The sequence below is a fragment of the Coturnix japonica genome, chromosome 3 (genome assembly GCF_054131305.1).
Source record: "Coturnix japonica strain WE chromosome 3, WE-NBRP24, whole genome shotgun sequence".
Lineage (NCBI taxonomy): Eukaryota > Metazoa > Chordata > Aves > Galliformes > Phasianidae > Coturnix > Coturnix japonica.
Window position 1 is genome coordinate 10,317,406 of NC_140665.1, and position 27,589 is coordinate 10,344,994.

General features: G+C 43.3%; 1 protein-coding gene across 4 annotated transcripts; it reads left to right on the top strand.

The window, feature by feature from the left end:
* The first annotated feature begins 1,409 nt into the window (after positions 1-1,409).
* On the top strand, positions 1,410-26,274 carry PPP4R3B (protein phosphatase 4 regulatory subunit 3B). 4 transcript variants are annotated; one of them, XM_015856788.3, is made up of 16 exons: positions 1,410-1,804; positions 3,009-3,064; positions 9,317-9,415; positions 10,925-11,545; positions 13,742-13,819; positions 14,897-15,013; positions 15,983-16,099; positions 16,499-16,645; positions 17,905-18,007; positions 19,136-19,177; positions 19,586-19,744; positions 20,368-20,537; positions 22,218-22,357; positions 22,789-22,973; positions 23,422-23,624; positions 24,492-26,274. In XM_015856788.3, exons 1-16 carry the CDS (start codon positions 1,663-1,665, stop codon positions 24,585-24,587), a joined length of 2,475 nt encoding a protein of 824 aa, XP_015712274.2. In that variant the 5' UTR covers positions 1,410-1,662; the 3' UTR covers positions 24,588-26,274. The 4 variants fall into 4 exon arrangements, with proteins under 4 accessions (XP_015712274.2, XP_015712277.2, XP_015712276.2 ...); XM_015856791.3 differs by having other exon boundaries at positions 22,810-22,973; XM_015856790.3 differs by having other exon boundaries at positions 16,514-16,645.
* The last annotated feature ends 1,315 nt before the right edge of the window (positions 26,275-27,589 follow it).

Sequence of the window (27,589 nt, forward strand, 5' to 3'; positions counted from 1 at the left end):
TGTAGTTGTCTTTCATTAAGTCATCTTGCTCATTTGTAAGGACTGTATTCTTTTATTTCTTAGTAAGAATTCTAATGTCTTTGCTTACCACGAGCTAGCTAGCTTGACTGGTAACCTAGTTGTTAGATAATGTTCTTGATAGTGTTAATGAAATTGTGCTTTTTCAAGGTGTAGTTTCTCTTGATTATAGTAAACTTGCTGTAAAGTTCCTTTTTGTAGTGGGACAGTTAAGAAAATACCACACAGAATACTTAGGAGTTTTTTAGCTAATACATTGCCAATAAGGTGCATGCATTTGAATCTGAAAATGAGAACCTGAAGAACGCCGTTGGGGGACAACGGGTTGATGGCTTGTGTTTGTCCCTGTGGTGGTCTCAGTAACTGAATTATGGGGATGGTGGGGAATTTGTTCAGTGGAGGGTGGAAAATGTGTATGTTTCCATAGGTGAAACCTCTACAGTCAAACTGACTTTCTGCGCTTGTTAAAAGTTCTAGGCCCTGTGGAAAGGGGTAGAAGGAGATTTTTGCTTGGGAAGTGTCAGGGAGGAGTACAGACCAGCTGCTCTTCTTTGAGGAGAGGAGCTCAGATGGAGCCAGGAACTGAGCAAATGAGTGTGAGAACCCTCCTGGAGGGATGGCAGGTTGGCCACGTTGGTCTGGAAGCTGTCAATTGCAGCAGGTTGGGCTGTGGCTGGAGATGCTTGCAATTTCCCTTCAGGTTATCAGCTGTGATCAGAGAGCAGGTATCTATTTCTTCATGTTTGAAATACTAAGTTTCTTCAGTTTGAAACTACTGAGATAACACAGACTTTTCTATATAGTTACCAGCCTGCTTACCCATACTTATAAGATGTGCACAGAAAGAATGTTCGGGATAAGCACATCAGATTGTTCTCAGAGTGCATCTCTTGTCCATTGCAAATAACGGTAATGATTTTGTTTTCAGTGGGAGTGCAATAAAACGCACATCGTAGCGTTGGCTTTTGGTGCTGCTCTGCTGTGGCAGAGGACGAGTGGACAAAGGAGATACTGCGGACCAATCCCGGTGCTATTTCGTTAGAGAAACGTCAGTCTTTGCTTTCAGAAGCCGGCGATGGACTTCGTGCAGGTACCAGCTCTCGGGCTGGGCTTTAGGAACGTGAAGTGAGCGAACAGCCACGTGGTGCTAAGCTGCTGCCGGATTAACCCGCAACACGATGTGTGTTATCCGTGCTACAAAGGCATAAAGCCTCGTTGGACGGGCTGAGAACCGGCAGCGCGAGGAGCCGGGCGGGCACGGCCACAGCCACAGCCCCGCCCCGCCCCGCCCCGCCCGCTGCCGCCGTCCCGGCTGCGGCGCTGAGGGAGCTGCCGGCCGCCGTAGCCCCTGCGAGGGGAGCCCGTGGCCGGGCTGGGAGGAAGAGAAAGGCGGCGAGAGTCGGGTTACAAGATGGCGGCGGCGCTGCGGTAGCTGCTGAGGCGGCGGAGCGGCGCCAGGGAGGCCCGAGCCGGGGTGCGGCGTCGCCCTCTCGCCGGCGGGGAGCCATGAAAAGCGGCACGTTAAAGGCCCCGCGTTGCCCCTGAGCGGCTGCGGCTCCGCTTCCGACCCCGCTCTCGCTCCATCGCCCCCGGAGGCGGAGCGGGCCCGGGGCCGGCGCGCAGGCCCGAGGCCGGGGCTGCACCATGTCGGACACCCGCCGGCGGGTGAAGGTCTACACCCTCAACGAGGATCGGCAATGGGACGACAGGGGCACCGGGCACGTCTCCTCCACCTACGTGGAGCGCCTCAAGGGGATGTCGCTGCTGGTGCGCGCCGAGTCGGACGGTGAGAGCGTGGCCGGGGCTGCCGCGGAGGCCTAGGCCTCCTCCGGGCCTCCCCCGCCGGGCGCTGCCGCTTCCCTTTCCCTTTCGTCGGTCCGGAGGCCTCGAGGCCTCTCCCTGTGTGCCCTGCGTTGCTCGTGCCCGCCTCCTGCTCCTTCCTGCCCTGCCCCTGGCCGAGGGGAGATGGAGCTGCTGCATGTGACGACATCTTGTTCGGCTCCATAGGCTTCTTTTCCATCCCGGAGTGCCGTTTTCTTTCCCTGCTCGGTGCTCTAGAAAGGCTTTTTTTTTTTTTTTTTCCACCGCAGGAGTTCACTGATGCTGTCCCAAAGCGCTCAGGTTGTGTTGCATGTTGTTGCACTGCGTTCTGGAGTCACCGTACAGCTCTGTGCCAGGCAGCCAACGGGTGCCAGCGTGCTGAATAAAGCACCTCAGAGCCATACGGATTGCACTGGAGCTGTTGCCAGGATACATACACTACTCACATACACAGTGTCGAGCATTGGGTTTATCTGGATGATTCACTTGTGAAGGGCAGTTGAAGGAAATAAATGCAGATGGCCCCACGTGGCCTGTGTGGACAAACATGTTTTCATTCTGTACGGTGTGTTACCTGCTGCAAATCTGTGTACAGTTATTACAGGGCCCTTAAAGCAGTTAATTGTCTCACTGGGTTCCTGGGGAAAACGTGGTACAGAGAATTTTGATTTTGAGTCATACCGTAGGTGTTAAATCTTGTTTTATCTGGCTTACTTGTTGAGAATTGTGTTTAAAGAATATTGTTCTGTAGGACTTCCTGGAAGGTTTATAAATACCTGAGGTGTGGGAGCCATAGTGGTGAGGCTGGACTCTTTTCAGTAGAGCGTGGGGATAGGACTAGGAGTAATGGACAGCATAGGAAGTTCCACACGAATGTGCAGAAGAACTTCTTTACAGTGAGGGTGACAGAGCACTGGAACAGGCTGCCCAGGGAGGTGGTGGAGTCTCCTTCTCTGGAGATATTCAATACGCGCCTGGACGCCTACCTGTGCGATGTGGTGTAGGGAGCCTGCTTTGTCAGGGGGGTTGGACTCAATGATCTCTAGAGGTCCCTTCCAACCCCTACAATTCTGTGATACTGTGTGGTTTAGGCTCAGAAAGTGTTGGTGTCTGATCCATGGAAATATTTGCTTTGTTAAACTCAATAAGTGTCTTCATAACTTTTTCAGGTTCACTACTGCTGGAGTCGAAGATAAATCCAAACACTGCATATCAAAAGCAGCAGGTAAGTACTGTTCCCAGGCTTCATCTTCTCTGGCTACTGATGCTCAGTTGTTTTGTGCTCAGACTGACTGTCCTGCAGGAAGAAAGAGAGGTGTGATGTGCAGTTGGTGGTGCTTTTTCATAGAGGTGAAGAACTTAAGTTAGAAGCCTGTAGGTGCTGTCTGGCTTTGTATTCTGGAAATGTAGATGATGTTCTCCTAAAAAAAAAGCCTTTGGGAATGAAGGCTTTGAAAGAGGATCCGTGCATAATATTTGGGTAAATATTGCCCTTGTTACAGGAAAATTGGTTACAAACTTATACAGCCCATAGTGGGAGATGAGTTGTAGATGTGAAATAACTGACACGTGAGGAAGACAACATTTCAGCCACCTTGTGATTTCTGCTGCGTTTATTTCCACATTCTTTCTTTGAAAGTCATACGAAGGAGTTTGTGGGCATTATTGTTGCCATTGAGTTCTTGTTTTAAGCCTTAAAATCCCCTGCTCTCCTCAGTGAGGTGCCTGCACTTGGGGGACTTAGGTGCAGAGTTGCCTTTCCTTGGGGATAAGGCTTCTGCAAAACAGCAGCAGAACAGTTGGGAGCTATGAAATTCTGTCATCTTTGTTCAATACACTAAAACATTCAGTCTACCAAATCTGTTGCTTTTATTGCATTTTCATAGAATCACGTTTTTCCTTTTTCTGTGTTCCATTTTGATGTCTCTGCCTACATTGTTCTTGTGGTTTTGTACTGTGTTGGCTTTTTCTTTCCTGCCTATTTCTTTGTTCTGCAGAGGATTCTGTTTCTTTTATACCGCTCTTCATAATTATGTTCTCCAGAAGCATTTCAGCTCTAGAAAACAATTTTATTTTCTTCCTAAATCATTTAAGAGCCTGCTGAAGTGTTTTGCTTTGGATTTTTTCAAAAGAAAGATGACGAGTTACGTTATGAGGATTTGAGGAGAGGGGCCTTCATGCAGCTCTGGAGCACAGATTGGCTGCAGATGGACTTAGGCAGACTTTTCAGAAAGCTTTTGTCTGTGGTTTCCATTTTTCTCTGTTGGTGTCAGGTGATACTTGCTGGCTTCTCTTGGGTGGGTGGCAGGAGATCTTCATGGGAGTTCTGCAGGGTTCTGTGAGTCAAAGGCCTTGAGCTGCTTCCTGTTTGGTGCAGGAAGCTAACGCCTAACAAAAACACCAGTGCAAGCTGCCTTGCTGCAAAGCTTGAGGTGTTTCCTTTTGCTGCCTGCCCTCTGAAGTCCTCAGACAGCTACTTGTTTGAAAACTAACTGAGAGAAGTCTCAAGTGACTTAATTAGGTGGTTGGGTTGTTGTAGAAAAGTCTTCCTAGGCTGTAGTTCTAAAAACCTTTTCTTAGGCTGAAGTTTGTTTGGGTTGGCTTTTACTGTCAGTTCTGATGCTTCTATGCCCTTGTGGCTGAGTGTTTGCTTCAGTTCTCACTCTTTTGGGGAAGTCCTTTTTTTTTTTTTTGATTGGTGCTTTGTTTTCAGTTTTTATGTGCCTATTGCAAAGAGCCAAACCTTTGCTTGTCCTGTGCTTCAGTCTCAGCTCAGATTGCAGTTCTCACAGATCCGTTTCTCAGCAGGTGTTATTAAAATGGTAGGAAGAATCAGGCAAGATATTTTGGCTGACCAGATACGAACATGGATCATCTTTCTTTAGCACCCCTGGCTGAGGTTTGCTGTGTAGGCAGCCTGAGGACTTGGAAGCTGTGCCTGTCTGTTCAGGCCATGTACTTCAGGTGGTGTTAGAGTTCAGTTGCAGATTTCTCTAAGGTGCCTTTTACCTCACGTCTGGGGGAAGCTGCAGGATGGTGCAGCTTGACAGAAAGGAAGCCTGTGCTGACTACGCATGGTGAATGACTTGAATCCACGTACAGAGTAGCTGTTGCTTCAGTTGTGATTTGCATAACATCGTTCTGTGGGTGGGAAAAAAAAAAAAACAACCCTGATATTTAATCACTGCACATCAGTGTGTGATTCCCAATTTGTGCTAAGTAGTATAGAACTATTGGTTAATTGTAAACAAAGCTGCCTTCTTGAATCCTGCTTGTGGTGCATGGCTTTGTGCAGAATTCTGTCACAGCCTCAGCATGCAATAGTCATGACCTCTCCTCGTGTCTGTAAACAGCAAGAGGCACCCTCAGAATATTAGGACGCCCTGCATTTAGGGCTTAGGCTCTGGGAGCATTGCGCCTCTGCTGAGCACAGGGTGGTTGCCAAAGGGCAGGGTCAGATGTGGATGCTTTGGAGGCTCTGGCAGGAGCAGTTCCAGAAGTTGTTGCCGCACCCATCTGTTGTTCCACCCTCTGCTTGAGGTTAATGTTCCCTGGCAGGGCTGGCAGCAGAGTGGATGAGTGCTACAATGAAATCTGAAGGCTTTGCAGTTTTGTAGCTTTAAGTCTTGAAGCTGCTACAGAACTGCTCGCTGTGCACAGCACCTTCTGATAGTAGAGCACCCCAAATGGAGCATTACCTGTTTTCAGATCTGGGATGAGGAATGTTCTTGAAGCACCGTTGCTGTCATTCAAGTGACAAAAGAGCGATTTGCTTCAGGCAAAGGCAGCAGAGTTGCTTGAGGCTGGGATTTAACATGCTTCCAGTGGCGCAACGCTGTGCTTGTTTCAATTAGGACGGGTTTGATTTTCTTCATGGCATCTGCTTTGATGCTGCATTGTGTCTTTAGGAGGTAGCGTCGATAACATGCCAGTGTTTGAGTTGTTGGTAAGTGGTGCTGTGTAAAGCCAGCTGAGGACATTTCAGCTTCTTGTACTGTCCCACCAGCAAGGGGCCAAGAGGGACACAACCGGCACTGCTGACAGATAGTCCATACCATATTGCATTACTTGGAAAGCTATAAAGATGGGGGAGTTAGCTGGGGGGGGGCTTTGCAGCCAGTGGCCATGGTTGGGCATCAGACTATGGGTGATGAGCAAATTGTGTTGTTTGTCAGTTCTTCTGTAAATATAATTATCATTACTTCTATTTCTTCCTTTACTGTCTTACTAAATGGCTTTTATCACAACCTGTGAGTTCTGCTTTGGTGTATTTTGTTGGTTTTGTGTTTTTTCTTCTTCTCCCCCCCAATTTTCTCCCCCAGTCCACTGGATGGCCACATGGTGCTGAGCTGCTGCTGATTTAAACCACAAAATACTGAAGGCAGCCCAAGAGTTTAGTGTGAGCATCCGTGCATCTGCTTGGCAGATCAGCTGTAGGAGCTGATCCCACCAAATGTCTCTTTCTGCTGGCTGAGGTACCTGCTACTTCTCCCCTCTCTGCTTGCATCGGAGGAGAGTGAAAGGCTGGCACGGAGATGCTGAGAGGGAGCAGCAGGCATTGTGTGATCCTGCAGTGACAGTGAGGAGGGAGTGAGCTGCTCTCTTAGAGCTCAGGTCGTTGATTTGAATTACTCTTTTTCTTGCTTTCTGTTGTCTCACGTTGTATCATTTGACTGAATTCAGGAAGATTGCTGTTGCTGATCTGACCGTTCTAGAGCGGTATTGGTGTGAAGGAGCTGGGCCTGGGATGTGTCAGTCTGTGATGCTGAGTGCTCTTAGGTCATGCGGGAAGCATAGGGATGATGGGTAAATTCAGTATTGGTGTGGGACAGTTGTTTTCTGATGGAACTGTTGAGAACAACAGGCAGCATCTTGCCTATAAGCTGTGAGTGGGAGTGTTTAAAGAGATCAGGAAGGCTCCTGGTTACTCCTTGAGGTTCTTATCTGTGCGTATTTGTTGGAAACATTTAAGACAGTTTGTTTCAAAGTCCTTTGGAAATACTTTTGGAGAAACTTGCATAATTTGTGCTAGCATTGCAGAGTGTACTAGGCAACATTCAGTAACTCAGAATTCTCACCGAATGTTTAAGCATAGTCTTTGTGGATGCATGAAGTGACTGCTGTGCTTCTGGTCCTTGTGTGATCCTGGCTGCGAGCAGGACTTCTTCACCCCTGTGTCCCTGTGTTCCCCTCAGGGGTTCAGCTTACATGCAGCAGCTTTGATTTGTGACCTTTAGGGCATCAGTGGTTTCACAGAACACTTTCAGGTATACTTTTCCCTGTTTTGATTTCTGCAATTCCCATGAAATTGTGCTTTAATTTAGTCTGTAAAAGGCAAGTGGTTTTTAAGGAGGATGTTATAGGAAAGATAAGTCGATGCTACTAACTTGCAGCATCATTTGAATCATTCTGTTTCAGACTATTGACTGATTTTATGTTGTAAAGTCTCTTCAGGCATTAACAGGCATCACTCAGCACGTCTACTTGAATGAAAGTGATTCCGAGCTCTTTTCAGATAGACTATATCAAATATATTGATCAAAATCATTGCTAACGTATTTGGTATTAAAACCTATGTATTCTGTTTTCATTTCCTGCAAATAACAAGCTCCTTTGGCAACATCGAGTGACCACTTGGGGACCTCTTTCTGCTGTCTTTGTATTCTGTGGCAGCTCAGTTGGAATCAGGTCTGGGAGCCGGCTGACTGGATTTCCAGTTTCTGCGCTTTCCAGCTGTTACTATTCCTTGAAAGCCAGTTCCCTGCTCTCTCTTAAATGTCACTCTCACTGTAAACTTGGATTGAGCTGTCCATGAGCCAGAGATGAGACTCAACAGCTGTGAACAGAGTGGTGCCAGCCAAAGGAAGCTGTGCTGTTTGCACACATGGGTCAACCCCAAAGCAGGGAAAATGTAGGAAAAAAGTGCAAGTGCCTATGAGGCAGTGTAGTAAAAAACAGCTCTTGTGAGCAGTGTGGCAACCTCAGTGCTTTGCTAGGGAAGACCTGTTTCTTTAAGGAAAAACGGACAAGTGGGGGGAAAATAATTGAGCTTGTACAATTGCTGTTGTTTAGTGTGGCTTGTGGTCTTCCTGTGGAATACAGAAGCCCATTTAGTAGTAGGTCTTCATCAACAAGGTTGCCATAAGAAAAGAAACAGTATGCATGAGAAGCAAATATGAAAGCATAGCGCTGTGTTTGCCTATTACAAGAACACTGCAGAACCTCTGTGGAGAACTGCTGGTATGCGATGCTGCAGCAGCAGTTATTTGGCATGCTGTGTGGGAGGAGAGTCCCTGTGTGAGCCATGCAGCTGCAAGTCAGCTCCCTGCTCCCTGTGCTGTCCCCTAGTCCCCTAGCTGCTGCCGGCTCTGCTTGCAGCATCTGAGCTAACCCAGCTTGGGTCAAGGAGGATTAAAGAACGCTGACTCTGGCAGGAGGTGCAGAAGCAGTGGGATCACCTGGGAAGACAATTGAAAGCCCTTCTAGGTAACGATGTGAGGGAGAGAGCACGGGGACCTCTTTTCCTTGTTGCCCATTGCTTTCCTCTAATACATTGGGTGTCTGTAAGCCACCCAGTCGTTTGCTTGGGTTTGATTGGGTTTGATTGCTAAGCTCAAACACATCACTAAAGTATTTTGTGACAAAAGTGATATACAAAGGGAAGGATCAAGACTTACAGGCCTCAGCAAGTTGTGTGCTTAATATTGTCTTCTGCAAAAGTAGGAAGGGAATTGCCTTATTGACACATAGCAAGGGTTTACTGGGGTTTAAAACAAGTTGTGGTAACAGTTCAGGAAGTCAACAGACGTAACAACATTGAACTGCTTCACAAAGTCAGCAGAGAGCAGATGGTTTGAAGCACTTTGATGTGCAGATGGGTTTATTGTAGGAGGTGGAACTGCATATTTGGGTGTCCAAGCACAGGCTTTGTTCTTGGCCTGGCAGCTCTACTACAGACCTGGTAACTCACATGTTTTAGTCCTAATGCACTGAAATTCTCAGCCACTCTACTTATGTTCTTTTAGTTTAGAAAAGATGTTGTATGTGTTCAGGTTTGTAATACTCGAGTCTTTATTTCTCATATTGTTACAGCTGTATTAAACTCCTTCTGAGAAGGAAATGATAATCATTTACTTTTTTCTACAGCTTCAGAAGAATTTAAGGTTTTTCATATTTACATCACAAATTTACTGAACTTTTTGTGTGCATTCATATGCACAGTCAGAACTGCTGGCTTGGGAGGTATATTGCAGAGAAATGCCATTATTAATGTTTTCAATATGGAAAGATGTATATACAGGATGACCTTCAGAAAGCAAAAAAGAAGGGTGATATTCTTTTGACAAAGGTAACATTAATTATTACTTATTCCTTAGATGTGATTCAACAGAATATAGTTAAATCCCTGGTGAAGATCTAAACTGCCTGAGAAATGAATATATTTGGTTATAGATATATATATTTTTGTCTTAAACAGGACACCTTGATTGTTTGGTCAGAAGCAGAGAACTATGACTTAGCACTGAGTTTTCAAGAAAAAGCTGGCTGTGATGAAATCTGGGAAAAAATCTGCCAGGTACACTTAAATTTTTCTATTGTTTCTTGCAGATGTTTTAGTGTCCTCTGTGTTTTCATGTATTTGTGTTGTGCTTTTCAAACCTATTTGTAAAATAAGCATGTCTTTGTCATTACTTGCTGTGGCTTTTCTGTATAAATCTGAAGTTGCCACTATTTAGAACAAAATATGTTTTTTTTACCTTCCTGCTCTTAAAATCAATAAGAGAAACACAGTTTTTGACTTGTTTTTAGGTTAGAAACTAGAAAACCTAAAGTGCCAGATTTTAACTCTCCTGTAGAGAGCTAGGTGTAATCAGTTGTAATAACATGTGGGGCTAGTTCTCCCTCAGAGAGAGGCACTGCTGGCATTGCTCAAAATGTCAGTCATTTTTTCCGTCAAGACCTAAGTCTTACTCACCATGTCTTTAGAGATATTTCAGTCTACATTCTGTTATTAGGTAACAGAGTTCGGATCTCAATGCTTTCAATTCTTCTGCTAACAGTTCAGTGGAGTTACACCTATGTGTACTTCACAGAAGAAACCCAGGCTTTTGTGTCAGAATTGATCCTAACTGTCTCAGATTCTGGAAACGTGAAGCTGTCACTAATGAAACTTAGAACTCAGATTTCTGAGCAATTTCCTTTGAACAAAATAGCTGATTAAGATGCTTGTTTATACTCCAAAACATGCTGAGTTTGAATCTTCTCTGTCAGTTGTAAAATACTGAAAGGAACTGATGCCAGTAGCTGCAGATATGTCTAATATGTAGTGCAGGTTTTCAGTTAGGCCTGCGTGGGACTGATCTGATAAAGTGATTTAGTCTGAGAAGAAGGTCTTTGTGTGGTCAGATGGTGCCAGCCATTAGCCTTAGTTCTTTCACTGGATTTCAAAACTCTTCGGACTTTGAGACTCCTCTTTGGGAGGTGATCTTTTGTGGGAGAGATCTGATAGGAGTTTATGAATCTTAGGATCAGTAAAGGAAATCAAAAGTATAGGGTGTGTTAGTAGGCTCAGGAGAGGAAATGAGCATACCCAACAGAATGAGAGTACAGAGTGGGAGTCAGTTGCATCCCTCTTTGCCTGTTCAGTTTGGGCATCCATTATACCCTTATGCCTTTGTTTTTGGTCTTTTTGTTATGGTTCACATCATGTTAGTGTAGCTGTGGTCTCTTAACATGACTTTATACCCTAGTTATCCCTTCGGTTTGAGATACTGAAAGAAGGCTTTATTATGCCCTTTTTTATTCTCTCCATTTTGTTTTTATCTACAGGGTGCTTCATACTTTTTATTGCAAAGATGTGGTTAGGTTTTGGTGGGTTCATTTGTTTGAATTTTGGCAATATCTACTGGAGATAGTGGTAGTGACTTCTGTAGAATTCATAGGCAGCAAACTTAAATATTTCTCTTCATGGCTAGAAATTTTCCATGCAACTGAATATATGAGAGGATTTATGTACATTTTTTCTACTTGATTACTCCTATGTATGTGTTGGGATGTGATGGTTAACTGTGTGCACTCTTTTTAGGTTCAGGGTAAGGATCCTTCAGTGGAAGTCACGCAGGACCTTATCGAGTCTGAAGAGGAGCACATAGAAGAAATGCCTGAAACTAGTCCTTTGATTGACCTTCCTTCTTGCGAACTCAACAAACTTGAAGAGATTGCTGACCTAGTTACCTCTGTTCTCTCCTCACCCATCCGTAGAGAAAAGCTAGCGCTGGCCTTGGAAAATGAAGGCTATATTAAAAAACTACTGCAGCTTTTCCAAGTCTGCGAGAATTTAGAGAACACAGAAGGCTTGCATCATTTGTATGAAATTATTAGAGGAATTTTGTTCCTCAATAAAGCAACTCTGTTCGAGGTGATGTTTTCTGATGAGTGTATTATGGATGTTGTTGGATGCCTTGAGTATGACCCTTCTTTGGCTCAGCCAAAACGGCACAGGGAGTTCTTGACCAAAACAGCAAAATTTAAGGAGGTTATTCCTATAACAGACTCTGAACTCAGGCAAAAAATCCATCAGACTTACAGGGTACAGTACATTCAGGACATCATCTTGCCAACACCATCAGTTTTTGAAGAGAATTTTCTTTCTACCCTTACTTCCTTTATTTTCTTCAACAAAGTTGAGATTGTCAGTATGTTGAAGGTAAGTGATTTTTAATGTATAGATTCTTGTGTGGATGTATCCAGTTGCAGTTTGGAAACTGATTGTGGCTCTTTAACAGCATGTGAAATAATTGTGCACGCTTTCATTTGCATAGTATTTTGAACGCTTTTCCCTGATTTCTGATGCCTTAATTTTATTTTTTTATTTTAAAAAATGTTAGACTTCAGATTTACAGGTTTTCAATATGTTTTAAATAATTTCTTGTACTGATTTCTGATGCTCATGTTGTAATAAGAAGTAGTTAATTCACTGGTTTTCTCTTCCTGCTGATATCCTGCAGTAATAATGCATAACCAAAATATTACAATTCCAAGGCCCTGAAAAGTATCTTGAAGACTTCAGGGTCAGAAACAGACTTAAAAGCAGCTGATTGTCACAGACAAACTGGACTGTGGAAAGAGCCTTAGGTGTGAAGTGCTCTGCATGCACATAGGGGTGTTTAGGCTTTCACATTCCATTTATGTTTTACTGTACTGAACATTTAATTGTACCCTAGCAGAAAACTCTCACTTCCTGGCTCTTCTCTCTGGTACTCTTCAAAGGAAGCTCTGGGATTGTGGCAGTTCTGTGCTGTTCTATCACTGACATCTTGGCTGTGGTTGAGACAAGTGGATGGCACACAGGTTTCTCTAATGTTAGGGCTCTAACTGAGGCATGCACATTGATCTACAAGTGGTATTGACAACTACATCAGTTAACCTGCCTTGAGGGTTATAAAGAAAACACAGAGAAGTTTCTGGCTGTTATGGCTTAGGGAAGTTGTGGAGTGCTACTAACAGGAGGTTCAGGGCTTTTCCCACTTTTCTGGTGTAAATCAGCTTCTTTGTGTGGTACAAGAATCCTAAAGCTGCTCTGGGTTTGGTGTAGAAATCAGAACTCTTACTGCCTTAGGCACACCAGTGTTTCCCTGGGGAATGTGACCTATAGAAGTAACAGGTTGTGCAGCAGCAGGGCTCCATAATGCAGTGCTGCTGCAGGGGCAAGGCAGGCACACAGGAGGCATAGAAAGCAAGCCTGGAGCTGTGCTGTTCTCTAGGACATGAGGACTGCAGCTGCAGCAGCTTTACACAATCTTCTTTTTGTGATACGATTTCTTTTTTTTTAACAGGCTTAATTTAGCTGTTAAAGCTAGCAACACTTAAACTAGTAAGTCTGTGCAGGTAATCTTCCATCTGATGCTGATTCAGGTATCACTTGTAGTGAAGCATAATGTTACTGCTGTCTTTAAGATTTATATTGTGTTTGGAGAGCAACAGACAGTTTGGTTAAAGAAACATCAGCACTCTTCCATGTGAAGGACTGTGGGGAAGATCCTCATACAGAGAGCAGCGGAGGTGGGGGCTCATCCTGGTGTTTTGTTCCTCTGCCATTAGGCAGTGTTGTGACCAGAACATCTGACAAGAAATGAGGTGTTGTCCCATGTGCACTTGAGAGGTATCCCTTGATGGTTGATGATCTTGATGTGAAAAGCAAATAATCAGGAAAGTTTTCAGATGGGTGAAAACTAAAGTTGGTACAAGTAAGGGAGCTTGACTTGCTGAGAAGGAGGTTGATGGGATCATGGCCGTGGTGTGGTCACCACAGCACTGGTGGACTGAGAAAGTGTTTGAAATAGTAGTTGCTGTGGGATCTGATGTTAATAATGCAGTGCTTACAGACTGAATGTAACATGACCAGCTGCCCCTGCAGCTTCTGCTTCAGGGCTGTGTGGATATCCTCCCTGGTGGGTTACCCGTGCAGCGCAGGGAGGGAGCCTGGAGCATAAAGTGACTGCTTCTGGCACTGTGCTGCCTGTTGGCTGCAGGATGCTGCACAGCAAGCCTATGGTGTTGTGAAGCACAGCAAGCGGCATGTGGAGGAGAGCAGGGAGATGCGAGGTCTGCTGAGACCTGTTGTTGGGAGGCAGCTGCCTACAGTCATCCATCCTCAGCTTCATGTGTGGTACTGCCATGCAGCGTGAGAGCTGAAAGAGTGCACTGGAAGTAATACTTGTAAATTTACACTTTTGCATTTCCTTTTCTAGTGATAAAATGTATATATTTATTGCCAAATCCACTAGTGTGTATTTTTTCCTTTCTAAGAAGTAAGCAAATAGTTAAGTTGGATTGTATAGTGTCAGCCTGTAAGGGTCAGTTCTATGTGTAAGCTGTGTTGCTTTCCTTTTATGTTACATAGGAAGATGAAAAATTTTTGTCCGAAGTTTTTGCACAACTAACAGATGAAGCTACAGATGATGACAAACGATGTGAATTGGTAAGTCTGTGCGCTTGGGGCTTCTTGGAGTACTTCAATTTTCAGGCACAAAGCCAGGAGCATTGGAGCTGTTCTGCTAGTTCTGCCCCAGTCAGGTATTTCTGTAACTCCAGAGAGAGCCATTTCTAATGTAGCATTGTCTTTGGTTTTGTACTCACCAGAAGAATATTACTTTTGAGGTAAAAATCTGATTTATTTGTTCTCAGTATCTGTGCTTCTATTGAGAAAGTGTCAGTGCTAAGTTAAAGTACTAAGCCTGAAGGTGCACCTCCTTCACTGGTTGGTGAGAAGCTGCATGTGGTGCTGTCTGGATCCAGGAATGGGACTAGGGGTCCTTGTGGGTCCCTTCCATCTTGACATATCCTGTGAATCATCCAAAGTGCTCTTCAACATGCTCTCTCCCTTAGGCTTACTGTACAGCTACTGCTTTTTTCATTGTATTTTGCTCATTTGGTAAGATGTTTCAGCCCTGCGGCTGAGGGTTAGCAATAGTCTCTTAGTATGCGTACTACCAACATAGAATCAGAGTGGCCTGGGTTGAAAAAGATGACAGTGATCATCTAGTTTCAACACGCCTGCTAGATGCAGGGATGCCAACCACCAGCCCAGGCTGCCCAGAGCCACATCCAGCCTGGCCTTGAGTACTTCCAGGAATGGGGCATCCACAACCTCCTTGGACAACCTGTTTCTCTCTGACTCTTTATTAGCTTAAATTGCCATACTAAAATCTAGAATAAACGTTTTCAGCAAGGGAGAACATGTTTGTTCTTTTAACAGAAGGCAAACCACACAAGTATAAATCCTTCCTATGCTGAATGTGATAAAATAGCTACAAGATGACTGTACTACTTTGAGGTAATTTCATCCTCTTAACAGATTTTGTTGTTAATTGCTTTTGCTTTCTTTTTATCCTTATTGTTGCCTAACTAATGTTGAATGTTGGAAGAGAGGATCAGAGCAGTCCCTTTACCAGGCAGCCATACACCAGCCAGTACACAAACTGATACAAATCATAATCACTTCATACTCTCAGAGTTTCATGAATCAAGTGCTCATTCTTTTTCCCCTGTGTTACAGGTTAACTTTTTCAAGGAGTTCTGTGCATTTTCTCAGACATTGCAACCTCAGAACAGAGATGCATTTTTCAAAACGTTGGCAAAGTTGGGAATCCTTCCAGCTCTAGAAATTGTGATGGTAAGTGAAAATTCAGAACCGTTTCTAATAAGGGGGGGGGGAACTGTGACCATTTAAGCAGATCTGCCCGATACCTTTCTTGAAGTTTCATTGGATGGCTTTTTTCTGAAAGAAACGTTCAGAATCCCGAGGATGTCCAAGTGGTCCGACTTCATTGCAGTGACTGTTTTGACTCTGTGTGATGATCCTCTTGACAGCAAGTGTAAAATTCAGAAAGTATTCTTTCATGTTGCAGCTTGATGTTGTATTTGTTGTTGGAATAGTACCAAAGAAGTATTTTTAGATAATCTTGACCTCTTATCTGGTCCTATCCTGTCCTAATCCTGCCTTTTCAGTGGTATAAAGCAGATTAATCCATCTTAATCAGCAATGTGAAAACATGCTTTTTCACTCCTTTGGTTGAAGCATCTGTTGCTGCTTGATGTTACAACTTACGTGTCACTGCTGTTGTTGGAAACCATGTATACTGTTTGTTTTTTTTAATATTCGAGAAACAGCCTATGATGTTATCAGAGGACATTGACTGTTATGTAAATGTGAAAGCAATATAAATGTTAAGTGATGAGACAAATTCTAATCTTGTGGTTCTTTCCCATGTGTAGACTGCTCCAAGTGTTTCCCATCCTGTTAATTTTTTAAGCTTAGAAATTGTATGTTTTCTTGTTGTCTGAGTAAGATGCAAATTAATTTGTACTCAAATCTGTAGCTGCTTCTTTTCTACAGAACTCAGCATAATAGAGTAGTGGAATCTTCAGTGCCGTAGAGAATAACGCCACAAAACATTTCTTGCCTAAATTAGAGGTATCAAATCGACAGAAATTGCCCTGTGATCTTCTAAAGGGGGGGGAAATGATGGAGAAAAAAGTCACTGTTCTTTCTCTTGTCACTGTTCTGCTGCTGTGTAAGTCTTTATAATAACATGTTCTCAAAGCTTGTAACTCCCTGCTAAATTGATCTCATTTTTACTAGGGAATGGATGATCTGCAAGTTAGATCTGCTGCTACAGATATATTTTCTTATCTGGTAGAATTTAGTCCATCCATGGTCCGAGAATTTGTAATGCAAGAGGCCCAGCAGAGTGATGATGTAAGTAAAAATGTTGTAAAGTTTGTTGAATGCATTAAACGTGCTGGTTTTAAAACAAAACAAACAAACAGAAAACCCCACAGACCAAAAGCCTCCCTGGCACTTGGGATGCAGCTAGTCCAGAAATGTAGATGGCAGAAAACCAAGGAAAATTAGATATCAATTACAAACATTTCTGAACTCGGTGGTATCCCATACATTCATAGCCATAAGTTCATAACTCTTCCTAGCAGTGATTTTTAGTTGAGATAGGTTTTGCATGACAGATACTCCACTGTTTAAGTGCAGCTCTTTCCATTTTCACATTTTGCTTCGTTACTGACGGGGAAAAAAAAAAGAATACCCTGATGCGGAAGCAGTGGAAGTCATTGGGCTACTGAAACTGTGCCTCATTTTTAGCTTTTGTTTTCTCAGGACATCCTTCTCATCAATGTGGTCATTGAGCAGATGATCTGTGACACTGATCCTGAACTCGGTGGTGCTGTTCAGCTGATGGGCCTCTTGCGCACTTTGATAGATCCAGAGAATATGTTGGCCACAGCTAATGTAAGAAAATACAAAGGGGTTAAAGACACTTTACCATCTCAGCAGAATTTTAAAAACTGTTTTTTATATTGCTCTCATCAGAGGACTGAAAAAAAGAATCTTCATTACAGTGTCAATTTTAAAAAGCTAAGCAATGAACTGTAGCTTCCTTTGACCCTTGATAACTTGTGGATGTGGCATTGCCCAAGTGTTTCTTAACACGAACAGTTGAAGGCTTCAGTGAAATAACACTAGTTTGATCATAATCTCTTGTAGCTCAACTAGTCCAGTAGGGTCTGTGTTGTACCAAGCTGCTGTTTTAAAACCTATGGCACAATGCAGCTGCTACTAGCACCATGCCAGAGTGTTTACTGTATTTACAGTATTCTGCAGTGCCAAACTGTACATGTTTCCAGAGGTTGAAGTAAGAACAGGACATTTGTAGACATTTGCTTTAAGGCTTTGATTGTTTCTTCCTTTGGCTGTTGCCATTCTGAATGCAAACTTTGTCAAGGGCAGATTGTTATACATGACATAGCCATCTGCTGTGTGGACCATGTGCAGTCTAACTGTTTTAAAGCATAGCTATTCCTGATTTTCTTAAAATGTCTTTGTCAAGTTCAAATACATTTGTGATCTCATCAAATCATAGAATGTCCTCGGTTGAAAAGGACCACAATGATCATCTTGATTCAACCTCCCTGCTATGTGCAGAGTGGCCAACCAGCAGACCAGGCTCCCCAGAGCCACATCCAGCCTGGCCTTGAATGCCTGCAGGGATGAGGCATCCACAGCCTCCTTGGGCAACCTGTTCCTCTGGGTGAAAAACTTCCTCCTAAATTTAATGCATATTTAATGTGTGTTGTCCTTAAGGCACATTGTGTGTTGGTGGGTGTGCACTATATAGAAAATACGGAAATAGACAAGGTGATGCTTGTTTTAGTGTGATGTGTTGCAGGTGATTATGGATAAAATTAATGCCTTTAAGAATGGTTGAACTCTGTGAAGCAGTTAGAATACGGTCTGTCTTTTTCAGTGTGTGTTTGCATCCACCGTGTTTTTTTCTGTCAGTATTTAAGTTGGTTTGGTGTCTCAGATCACTTTCCCAAAATAAAGAAATACATCTTGAGAGAGGATAACGTTGCAGGTCCAACAAAAGGATGCAGGCAAAACAGAGAGGGTTGGGTACAGTTCTCTGTAGCATATCTCCATTGCTACCACTTTTTAGTTAAGAGTATATATGCAGTTGCCAGTGTTTAATGAAGTTTTGTTTGCTTTAGAAAACAGAAAAAAGTGAGTTTCTCAACTTCTTCTACAACCATTGTATGCACGTTCTTACTGCTCCGCTTCTGGCTAATACATCAGAAGATAAATGTGAAAAAGGTAATATTACTTTTGGTTTGGAAAATCTTGTATTTAGAGCTTGGTAAATACCAGCAATAAGCTCATGATGCAAGGTGGGAATATATGTTCTGGAAACTATTGGACCTGTGTGAGCACAGAGCATTCATAGCCTGTGTTGCAGTGCTTCATGGTAACGTGCAGGTCTGTGCTCTCAGACAGCTGCTTACATGTGCCACAAGTCATGTGCCAATTTAACCCAGGCAGGGAAAGAGGGTGTTTGCCATAAATCTGTGTCTGTAGTTCATGAGAGACTTTTAGAAAAGCAGATGCAGAAATGCTGTGATGTTGATGGGAACTTCCTGTCAGCTCAGGCTGTTGACTGAAGCCTGGGTTAGGCAGCATTGAAGAAATGCGTGCAGCTCCTTTTCCTTTTCTCTAACTTGGTAATGGTGAATGAATTGGCACTTAATTACAGAATTAGGTCTCACACTAGTTGAATGCTTTACGAAGACATTTAATGTCATGACAGCCTCTGAGTCAGGCTTTTTTTTTTTTTTTTTAAAAAAACTTTTTCAAGGGATGAAAAGGATGGTTTTGCAAATATGTATTGAAGTGTTTGATTTGGTCATACCCCTCTTCTCGTGGTTAAGTGAATAAAGCCAAGTATGTGTTAAATAAGTACAGAAATAAAATATTTGGAGATATTATTTTAAGAAAATATCACAGATCACAGAATAACCTGGGTTGGAAGGGACCTCAAGGATAATTAAGTTCCAACCCCCCTGTCTGGCAGGGCCACCAGACTTCCAAAATTCCTAGATCAGGTTGCCCAGGGCCCCATCCAACCTGGCCTTGAACACCTCCAAGGACGGGGCATCCACAACCTAAATCATTGTGTGTTGCTAATCATTGATTGTAGTCCCAAAAAAGCCTTGTGAAAATAAAATCATCTGTGTTGGAATAATATCCCTCAGTGTTACATTATGTATTTTCACCTAGTTGCATTTGAAATTTTGTAACATAAATGGACTGAGATGTCAGCTGGCATGCTTTCTGGCTCTATGATTGCTTCCCTGTAGCTTAGAGTTTGGTTAAATTAAAAGCTTGAACAGCTTGCAGTGCTTTGAAGACTTTTTCTTACATTTGCTTTTATTTTCTGTTTATCAGATGCAGTAGTTGGGTCCACTAAGAGTAATGCAATTTGTCCTGGTAAGTTTTAATTGACCTTGTGTTTTGAACCTTGTTCTGTATCATGCATATCTTCATTTAAAGAAGAAAGTTTGTGTTGTTGCTTAAACACTTACTAAAGGAGATGTTGGTGCTGGGTTTCATTTGAGATTGCAAGAGGCTGGAAGAACATTTTCATCTACTTCTGAGTAGCTGTGTTTTGTTTCATTTCTCCTCCCTAGTTTCTCATGCTTCTGAAAGACCCCCCTGTTCGAATCCCCCTGTGGCACAAGTGGTAGAAGTGCCGCTCTGCAGCACAGAGGCTCGAATTCCGGGGGTTGGACTCGATGATCTCTAAGGTCCCTTCCAACCCCCACGAGACTGTGAGACTGTGTGAGACTGTGAGACCCTTCTCTTTAGTGTCTGTTCGTGTCTATATTTTTCTTGTAGATAATTACCAAACAGCACAACTGCTCGCCTTAATCCTGGAGCTGCTTACTTTCTGTGTGGAGCATCATACGTATCACATCAAGAACTACATTATGAACAAAGACTTGCTGAGAAGAGTGCTGGTCTTGATGAATTCAAAACACACTTTTCTGGCCTTGTGTGAGTATGGAGCTGCCACAATTTCCTTCCTCAGGATGTTTTTCGTACTGCATGGAATGTGTTGTAAAGAAAAGGATACGCCTAAATTCAAAATTGGGGTAAATCTGTGTTTTTACAGGCTCACTGTTTAGTAAGTTGGGAAAAAAAAAAAAAAAAAGAAAAAAAAAAAGTGGCTGATATCTGTTGATATCTGTTACTGGGGGTAAATGCAGCTTGTAGTGAAAGGAGAATGATTGTAGCTGGCAATGTGGTAGTAGGGATCTGTTGTGATCATCTGTGCTAAGTGGAAGTCGTGTCTTCTCTAAGAAACTTCCTAAATCTGGTGCTGTGTCTGGGGTGCAAATGGACTGGATGAAACATGGTTCTGGAAGGTGCACAAGGAGGCATGGGAATGAACTAATAATTTAATTTCACACGTGCTAAAGTGTGTTACTGCACTACTTCAAAAAGACCATGATGGATCTTCATTGCATTCAGATACAGAGAAAAGTCAGAGAATGGAGGAGGAAACCAAGTTAGCTGTCTGCAGGTGTTTCTTCCAAATTTGTCCTTTCAGTTCTTGCCAAGAGGGGCAGATTGGAGGCTGGATGTGTAGTTATTCTTTCATTTCTTTCTTCATATAGGTGCTCTTCGCTTTATGAGGAGGATAATTGGACTAAAAGATGAATTTTATAACCGTTATATCACCAAGGGAAATCTCTTTGAACCAGTCATAAATGCTTTGTTGGATAATGGAACTAGATACAATCTGCTCAACTCTGCTGTGATTGAACTGTTTGAATTCATCAGAGTGGTATGTAGTTAAGCAGCTTCTCCAGCTCTTGTGTGTGTATATATATTTATATTTATATTTATATTTATATTTATATTCATATTTATATTTATATTTATATTTACATTTATGTATGCACACAGGTCACCCCAGGTTGAAAAATAAAATGCACATATTTCACAGGAAATAGTGTATCAGTAATTAAAGTCACAAGTTAAAAGCCAGAGAGAAACATAAGCTGCTTCATGCTTGTTTTACTTGATCATTCTCTGAAGGTATATGTAGATACGTGTATATGTACTGTTTATACCCATGACTGTGCAGAAGATAGCACCGTGGAGACAAAATTAAGTGTCTGAGTTGTTTGAGACCAGACTTGGAAGTGAGGAAAATGAGACTGATCTGACTGTAAATTAGAAAGATCATTGTCCTTTAAGATTATGCTTCCTGAGATGGTGTCAGCTCTGTAACAGTGGCTCTTCCACTGGCAGTGCACGGACAGGACAGACAGGACAAGCAGGAGCACCTGGTTGTTGTACTGTGAGGTAGGAAACAAGGACTTACAACAGTCCTGAGTTATGTGCTGCAAGCATGCTGGTGTGGGAGTCTTCTCAGGAGCCTTTAAGGTCTGTGAAAATGAAGGCACTTCTGAGACGTAGGGTAGTGTAGTTTCTGTCTTTAATGGAAAAAGGGAAAATGTGTTATTTTTTCAGATGTCCTTTTTCCCTTGTAACAGTCATACCACAGCTTACACAACACAATTAGGCTTATGGTTGGACAGCTGAACAAAAGGTGCTGTGTTCAGTGTGTGCAGATATAGCTGTTTAGAACTATAAAGAGAAGTAAAACTCGGGGAGAGCAGGGCCTAATGAAACTTTTTTTTCCCTCAGTTAAGCCTGGCCTGGGATAGTGAATACACAGTTTAATCAAAATATAACAAATAGGATTGGTAAAATGCAGAGTGTGGTCCATTAATCTGAGAAATAATACGAAAAACAACAATTGATTTTTATACCTTTTACAATAATGTTTGGTCACAGAATGGCTTGGGTTGGAAGGGACCTTAAAGTGTCGTCCCCACAACCCGCCCCCTGCCCCCTTCCCAGTGCTACTCCTGCTATGGGCTGGCTGCCTCCTCCCCCAGCTCAGGCTGCCCAGGGCCCATCCTACCTGGCCTTGGGCACCTGCAGGGATGGGGCACCAGCTCTCTGGGCTGCAGTGCCCCAGGGCCTCACTGCTCTTTTAGAAAAGAATTTCTTCCTAACATCTAAGGTAAATCTTCCCTCTTTTAGTTTAAAGCCATTCCCTCTTGTCCTACCACTACATGCACTTGCAAAAAGTCCCTCTCCAGCTTTCCTGTAAGGCCTCCTTTCGGTACAGGAAGGCTTTTCTAAGGTCTCCCCAGTTCGCTCAGCCTTTCTTCACAGGAGAGATGCTCCATCCTCTGAGCATCTTCATGGCCCTCCTGTGGACCCTCTCCAGCAGCTCCACATCACTCCTGTGCCGGGGGTCTAGATGCAGTGCTGCAGGTGGAGTTTCACAAAGGCAGAGTAGAGGTGGACCCTCCAGCCCGCCCCTGGACCCTGCTGGCCACGTACTTCTTAACTCACTCAGGACAGTTAATCAGTTACTTGTAAAACGAATCAATTCTAAAGCTTTCTGAACTTCTGCAGACTTAAATGTTGTTTTGTTCTTATGCAGGAAGATATTAAGTCGCTTATTGCACATATAGTTGAAAACTTTTATAATGCACTTGAATCTATCGAATATGTTCAGACATTCAAGGGATTGAAGACAAAATATGAGCAAGAGAAAGACCGGCAAAACCAGAAACTGAACAGGTAATAACTATAAATAGAAGCAGTATTCCAAAATAATGTCATGTAATATCGTCTTACTGCTGGTTGTTTTTTTAATTCTTTCATAAATGTCAGAAAAAACAAGAAGTTGTAGTTGAAGTGTGAACTTTGTATTTTTATCTGTATTAAGAGTAAGCCTACACCTGGCTTTCATCATTGGCCTACTCTGTAGTACAGTTCATTTTGTCAGTCTGTTAAATGTAAGACGGAAAGCATTCAGCTTAAAAGAGCAGAAGCCATTTCCTTCCAAGTTAGGCCTCAGTTTGCCTTCTTGCTATTTGGGGTGTTGGTCCAAGGTCCTGTTGGTGGCAGAATTGAGTGGTTCACCTTAAGACATCAGAGGCCATTGCTCATCCTGTTGGATCCTGAGACAGCATGCAAAACTTGAACCACATGTCATGTGTCTCTTACAGTGTTCCATCTATATTGCGTAGCAATAGATTTCGCAGAGATGCCAGAGCCTTAGAGGAGGATGAAGAAATGTGGTTCAATGAAGATGACGAGGAGGAAGGTGAAGCTGTTGTACCTCCAGTTGAGAAGTCTAAACCAGAGGATGATTTTCCAGACAGCTACGAAAAGTTTATGGAAACTAAAAAAGGTATTTCCTCCATCTCATCTCATTGCTGCCATATTTACTCTGTGCAGGACATGTAGAGTGTTGTGTGCACAAACCTGGGATTTGAGTCATAAGCAGGAGGAAAGGTGCTCCGCAGTAAGGGATGAACTGCCAGTGTGTCTTTGCACCCCAGGTGAGGATTAAAACAAGCACAATTGCTCCAGACGTGCACCTGGTTCAGCTGTCATTCAAAACCACGTATCTCTGTGTGTGTGTGTGTGTGTGTGTGTGTGCTGGGTGAGCACTGTCTGTGCCAAAGCTGTACCATTCTTACTTGGAATGCTGGAACGCTTTGCATGAGGTCAGTGAGCAAGCTGCTCATTTAAAGCAGAGTTTTAGAAAGAGGCTGCTTCTGCCCCATTATGCAGTGATGTGGATTGTGCTTCGTAGTGTACGGCTGATACTTAAGCATGAAAATTTTGTCCCTCAGCTAAAGAGAGTGAAGATAAAGAGAATCTTCCCAAAAGGACTTCAGCTGGGGGATTCAAGTTCACTTTTTCCCACTCAGCCAGCGCAGCCAATGGTGCAAACAGTGCAAACAGCAAATCTGTGGCAGCTCAGACATCACCAGCAAGCTCCAATGGCTCTTCTTCCAAGAACGCCACCCTGACCACAGCAGTGACAGCCACAAAGGTGGGAGATTTGTGTGAAAGCAGCTGTCCTCATGTAGGGCAGCAGAGCTGTGTAACAAACTCTTCAGGTTGTAGCTCAGCAGGTTGACATTGGTCTCTAGGTAGTGCTTTACTGCAGCATACATGCATCTGTGCCCTGCCTAGCTGAGTGCCTGCTAGTTTGGGAAAGGTTTGAAGTATCGAGTGGGACTCTCATCTTTTACATAACTCTGCTGCTCCCAGTCCTCAGCTGTTTTAAGTCCAGTTGCTGCACTGTGTGTGTGATATGCTTATTTTTTTTCCCCCTGAATTACATCACTGGACTGCATTGTCAAGAACTTCAGTGTTTTTAAGCAGATGAAATTCAGAAGTTAGCTGATGTGCCTGGTATGTCTTGTACCTGCATTGTTAGCCTGAGAGCTCTGGAGAGGTTGGAGGAGAGTGTGCTAAAATGCTTATTGCACACTCCTGAGCCTTACCAGGAAAACATGTGTGTACACATTAAATTTTGTAGCAATGATTTGAGCTTACAATGATTTGAAATAACTCTGAGGCCGGATACAGAGGAGCAGGGATGCTTCAGTATTTTCTTTTGCCCATGAGACTGAAAACCATTCTGAAGACAGATGAGTCTCTGAATGGAAAAGGCATCACCAAGTTGATATGTAGTCCCCAGCTTGCAAGTAGTGCTTGGTATTTGTAACTGAGAGAAGAATTGCTTGAGCTTTATGGAAAAGCAGCAGTAGATTGGAGTGCCATCCTAAGGAAGGCCTGGTGTTCTGCAGCCTCATGTGCCCTGGATGAGCTTTAGGGGGGCAGGTGCTAAGAATGGCACTTCCCTGGGTGTTTTTTTCAATGTGAGATTTCTTCTTTTTCTCTGAACTGGCAGGGAAGTCTGGTTGGCCTGGTGGATTATCCTGATGATGAAGACGACGACGAAGAGGAAGAGACATCTCCAAGGAAAAGATCTCGTCTGGGTTCATAAAGGAAACCAAAACTTTGGAATAAAAACTTTTTATTACGGGGTTTCAAATGCTGCAACTGTTTTAAGAGCTAAAAAGAATCTGATTGAGAAGGCTTTCTCCCACGAGTATATTGAGATAACGCAAGGAGTAGCAAAAGAAACTCGGTCTGTGAGCTAGAAAGGGTTAGTTCTGTAAACACAAGGCTTCCAGGGACCTGAATGTCTTTCTAGTAAGTAAGGAGTCTGCCATTCAGGCTGTCAAAAAAAGAAAAAAAAGAAAAACAAAGAAAAAAGAAAAAAAGTGGGTTAGTATTCACAGAACCTGGATGGTGGCTTCTCAGCAAGGAACGTCTCAGGTGTTGGGAGGGCGTGGGGGGGAAGGGAACGATTTCTACAAAAAACTATTGCAGGGTTTTCTCAGTGTTTAACAGAACTAGGAAAAAAAAAAATCAGGCTTAAGTGTTGAACCCAGTGATAGTTAATTTTGCAATGGTGCTGTCACGTTCTGTTCTTTTAGCAATGCCGCTTTAGAACTGAAACAAATTTTAAACAATTAAGGGAAAACAAACCGTATTTGCATAAGAACAATCTAGATTTTGGGGACCATTTATTACAGATGAAATTCTCGTCGTCAGAGGGAGGGACACTGCATTTTTAGTGCATGCTGAGTTGCTTGGGCTTTTTTTTTTTGTTTGTCTTTTTATTTTTTAAACAATTACAGATCAGTTTTATTTACTGTTTTCCATGAGGATAACACAGAACTTGGATACAGAATAGATGGTTCTGCTTGGTTGGTTGTATTTGTTCCCCTGCCCCGCCTCCCCCCTCCTCCCCTCCCTATTAGATAACTGATAATAACTAAGCCAAGGACTGACTGCTTCCCAAACATCTGCAGGGACTGCTGTGTCACAGCTGTTGGCTTCACGCTGTGGAAGACACGGAATTGGAATCATTTTCTGCTTCATTTAAACAAGCTGCAGCTTCTCAGAGCAGATTTCCCTGCTTGCAACTTTAAATTGCATAGCTGAGGTGATATTAAGAAACACTAACGGGTTTTTCTTAGTGATGAGTTTAGTGGCGTTTAAGAGCAAAGTCTTTTTGGACCAAGGTGGAATCCTAGGAGCAGAACAGCGGTCTCTGAGGCAGAATCGGCCAGCAGCGCCTCAGTCTGGGTGTGAGATGAAAGCTGCTTTTTGAAGATAAAAGTACATTCCACGTAGGTAAATGAGCCGCAGCAAAGCCAGGTGAGCTGAGAGAGGCAAACGGTCCAGGATTTTATTTCAAGAACAGGAAGCGAACTGTAAATATTTTAATGTTAGTTTGCCCATATGTGGTCTGAGATCATGAAGAAGGGAAACTTCCCACCGCGTGATGTCAGAAATGTTAAAGAATGAGCTACGAAACCAGCTGCAGTCCACCACGTAGATCACTCTTGTAATGTGTTATGGGTCCATTTCTCCTGGAATAGTTTGAACTGAAGCAGTTTCTCTGTTTTGGAGATTTTGTAGTTAATTTTAATTTTAGCTATTGTTTGGAAAAAAAGATGGGCTGTCTGTGTAGATATGAAGTATAGTTTTTCCATAAAACAGAAGTTTATTTTGTATTAAAAATACCACTGTACTTGTTTTACACCATTTGTATACACGTGGTGATATTAATGCTGAACTGTAAAATTCAGGAATTAAAATGTGACCCTGTAATTCCATAATTGCTGCTTTTGTTTGCTTTGTTCTACGTGGTAAGTTAACTCAGGATTTAAAGGTGCTCGCTGCCCAATGTTCTTTAAGAATGGCTGTTGTGCAGGTGTGGAAATGACTCTGTGCTGCACGGGGACACAGGAGTTGTTAGCCCCTCTGAGCCGGGTGCTGCTGCACAGCACCCATGTGGACCCCGGGATGGCAGTGCTGTGCCCTCAGCCCTGTGCAGGGAGGACCTGAGGAATCCCTCGTTGGTCAAAGCGGAGCTGCCTGCAGTACGGCTGCCATGTGCTCACTCTCCTGCTGACTGCCGCCTCCTTGTCTTCTTGAGTCTTTCCTCCATCAGTAAAGATGATCAGCCACCTCCAGTGCTACTGGAGCAGCAGAGTAGCACAGCGTGTGCCTTTACTAACCTAAGGTTGAAAAACTTACCTGAGTTACCCATGGACCCAGGCTGACTTGGGTGCCATCTACCCCAAGGCAGCTCCTCTCAGGCTCTGACTGAAGCGTGTCAGTGCTCACTCAGTGCTCCCCACCTTGTCAGCTCTCAACTACTGTCAGGGGCTCAAACAAACGCTTCAGACCAACACGAGTCTTTTTCCAACAGCGAAAACAACATCACCGGTCAGTTCACTGGAATCAGTGAAAGTAACACAAGAATTGGTGAAAAGTGCAGAATCAAACTGTGAACCTTGAGGGACAATTAGGAACATATTTTAGCTTTGCTGCAAATGGCCTTTAAAGGAACTGCTCATGTGTAAGGACACCAGTGGCACTGTTATCCATAGTGCACCTCAAGAAAAAACTCGGGAGTGAAGGAGCGAAGGGAAGGCCAGGTGAATTAGAAACCCCAATGGGCTACTGCGTCTTTTGATACAAACTGAATGCACATTCAGATAACAGAGAGGATCTGGATCCTCAAATGAATGTTAAAGAAATTTCCTTCTCAGACACTGAACTAGCAAAACTGGAAAAAGATTTTAGCAGCTCTCCAAAGGAATCAGACTATGTGTGGAGGGTCAGTCTTGCTGGTGGTCAGAGCTCAAGCAGCAGCCTCTAACCATCTGTGGTCATGGTACAAAGTATGGATGCGGCGGGAGGTTGCCCAAGAGTTAATTAACTATGGGGGAAAATGTGGGCCAGTGGTTTCTTTGAGTAAATCTGAGCCATGGCAGTGAGGCTTGCAGTGGTCAGCCTTCACAATGTGACTGGAAAGGCATCATTGCCAGTAAAAATGGGTAGGTGAAATGTTGATCATAAACGCAATTGTCTCTGCATAATGGGCTGGCAAAAGGGTGTTCCATGCAATTTGATGAATGGATTTCT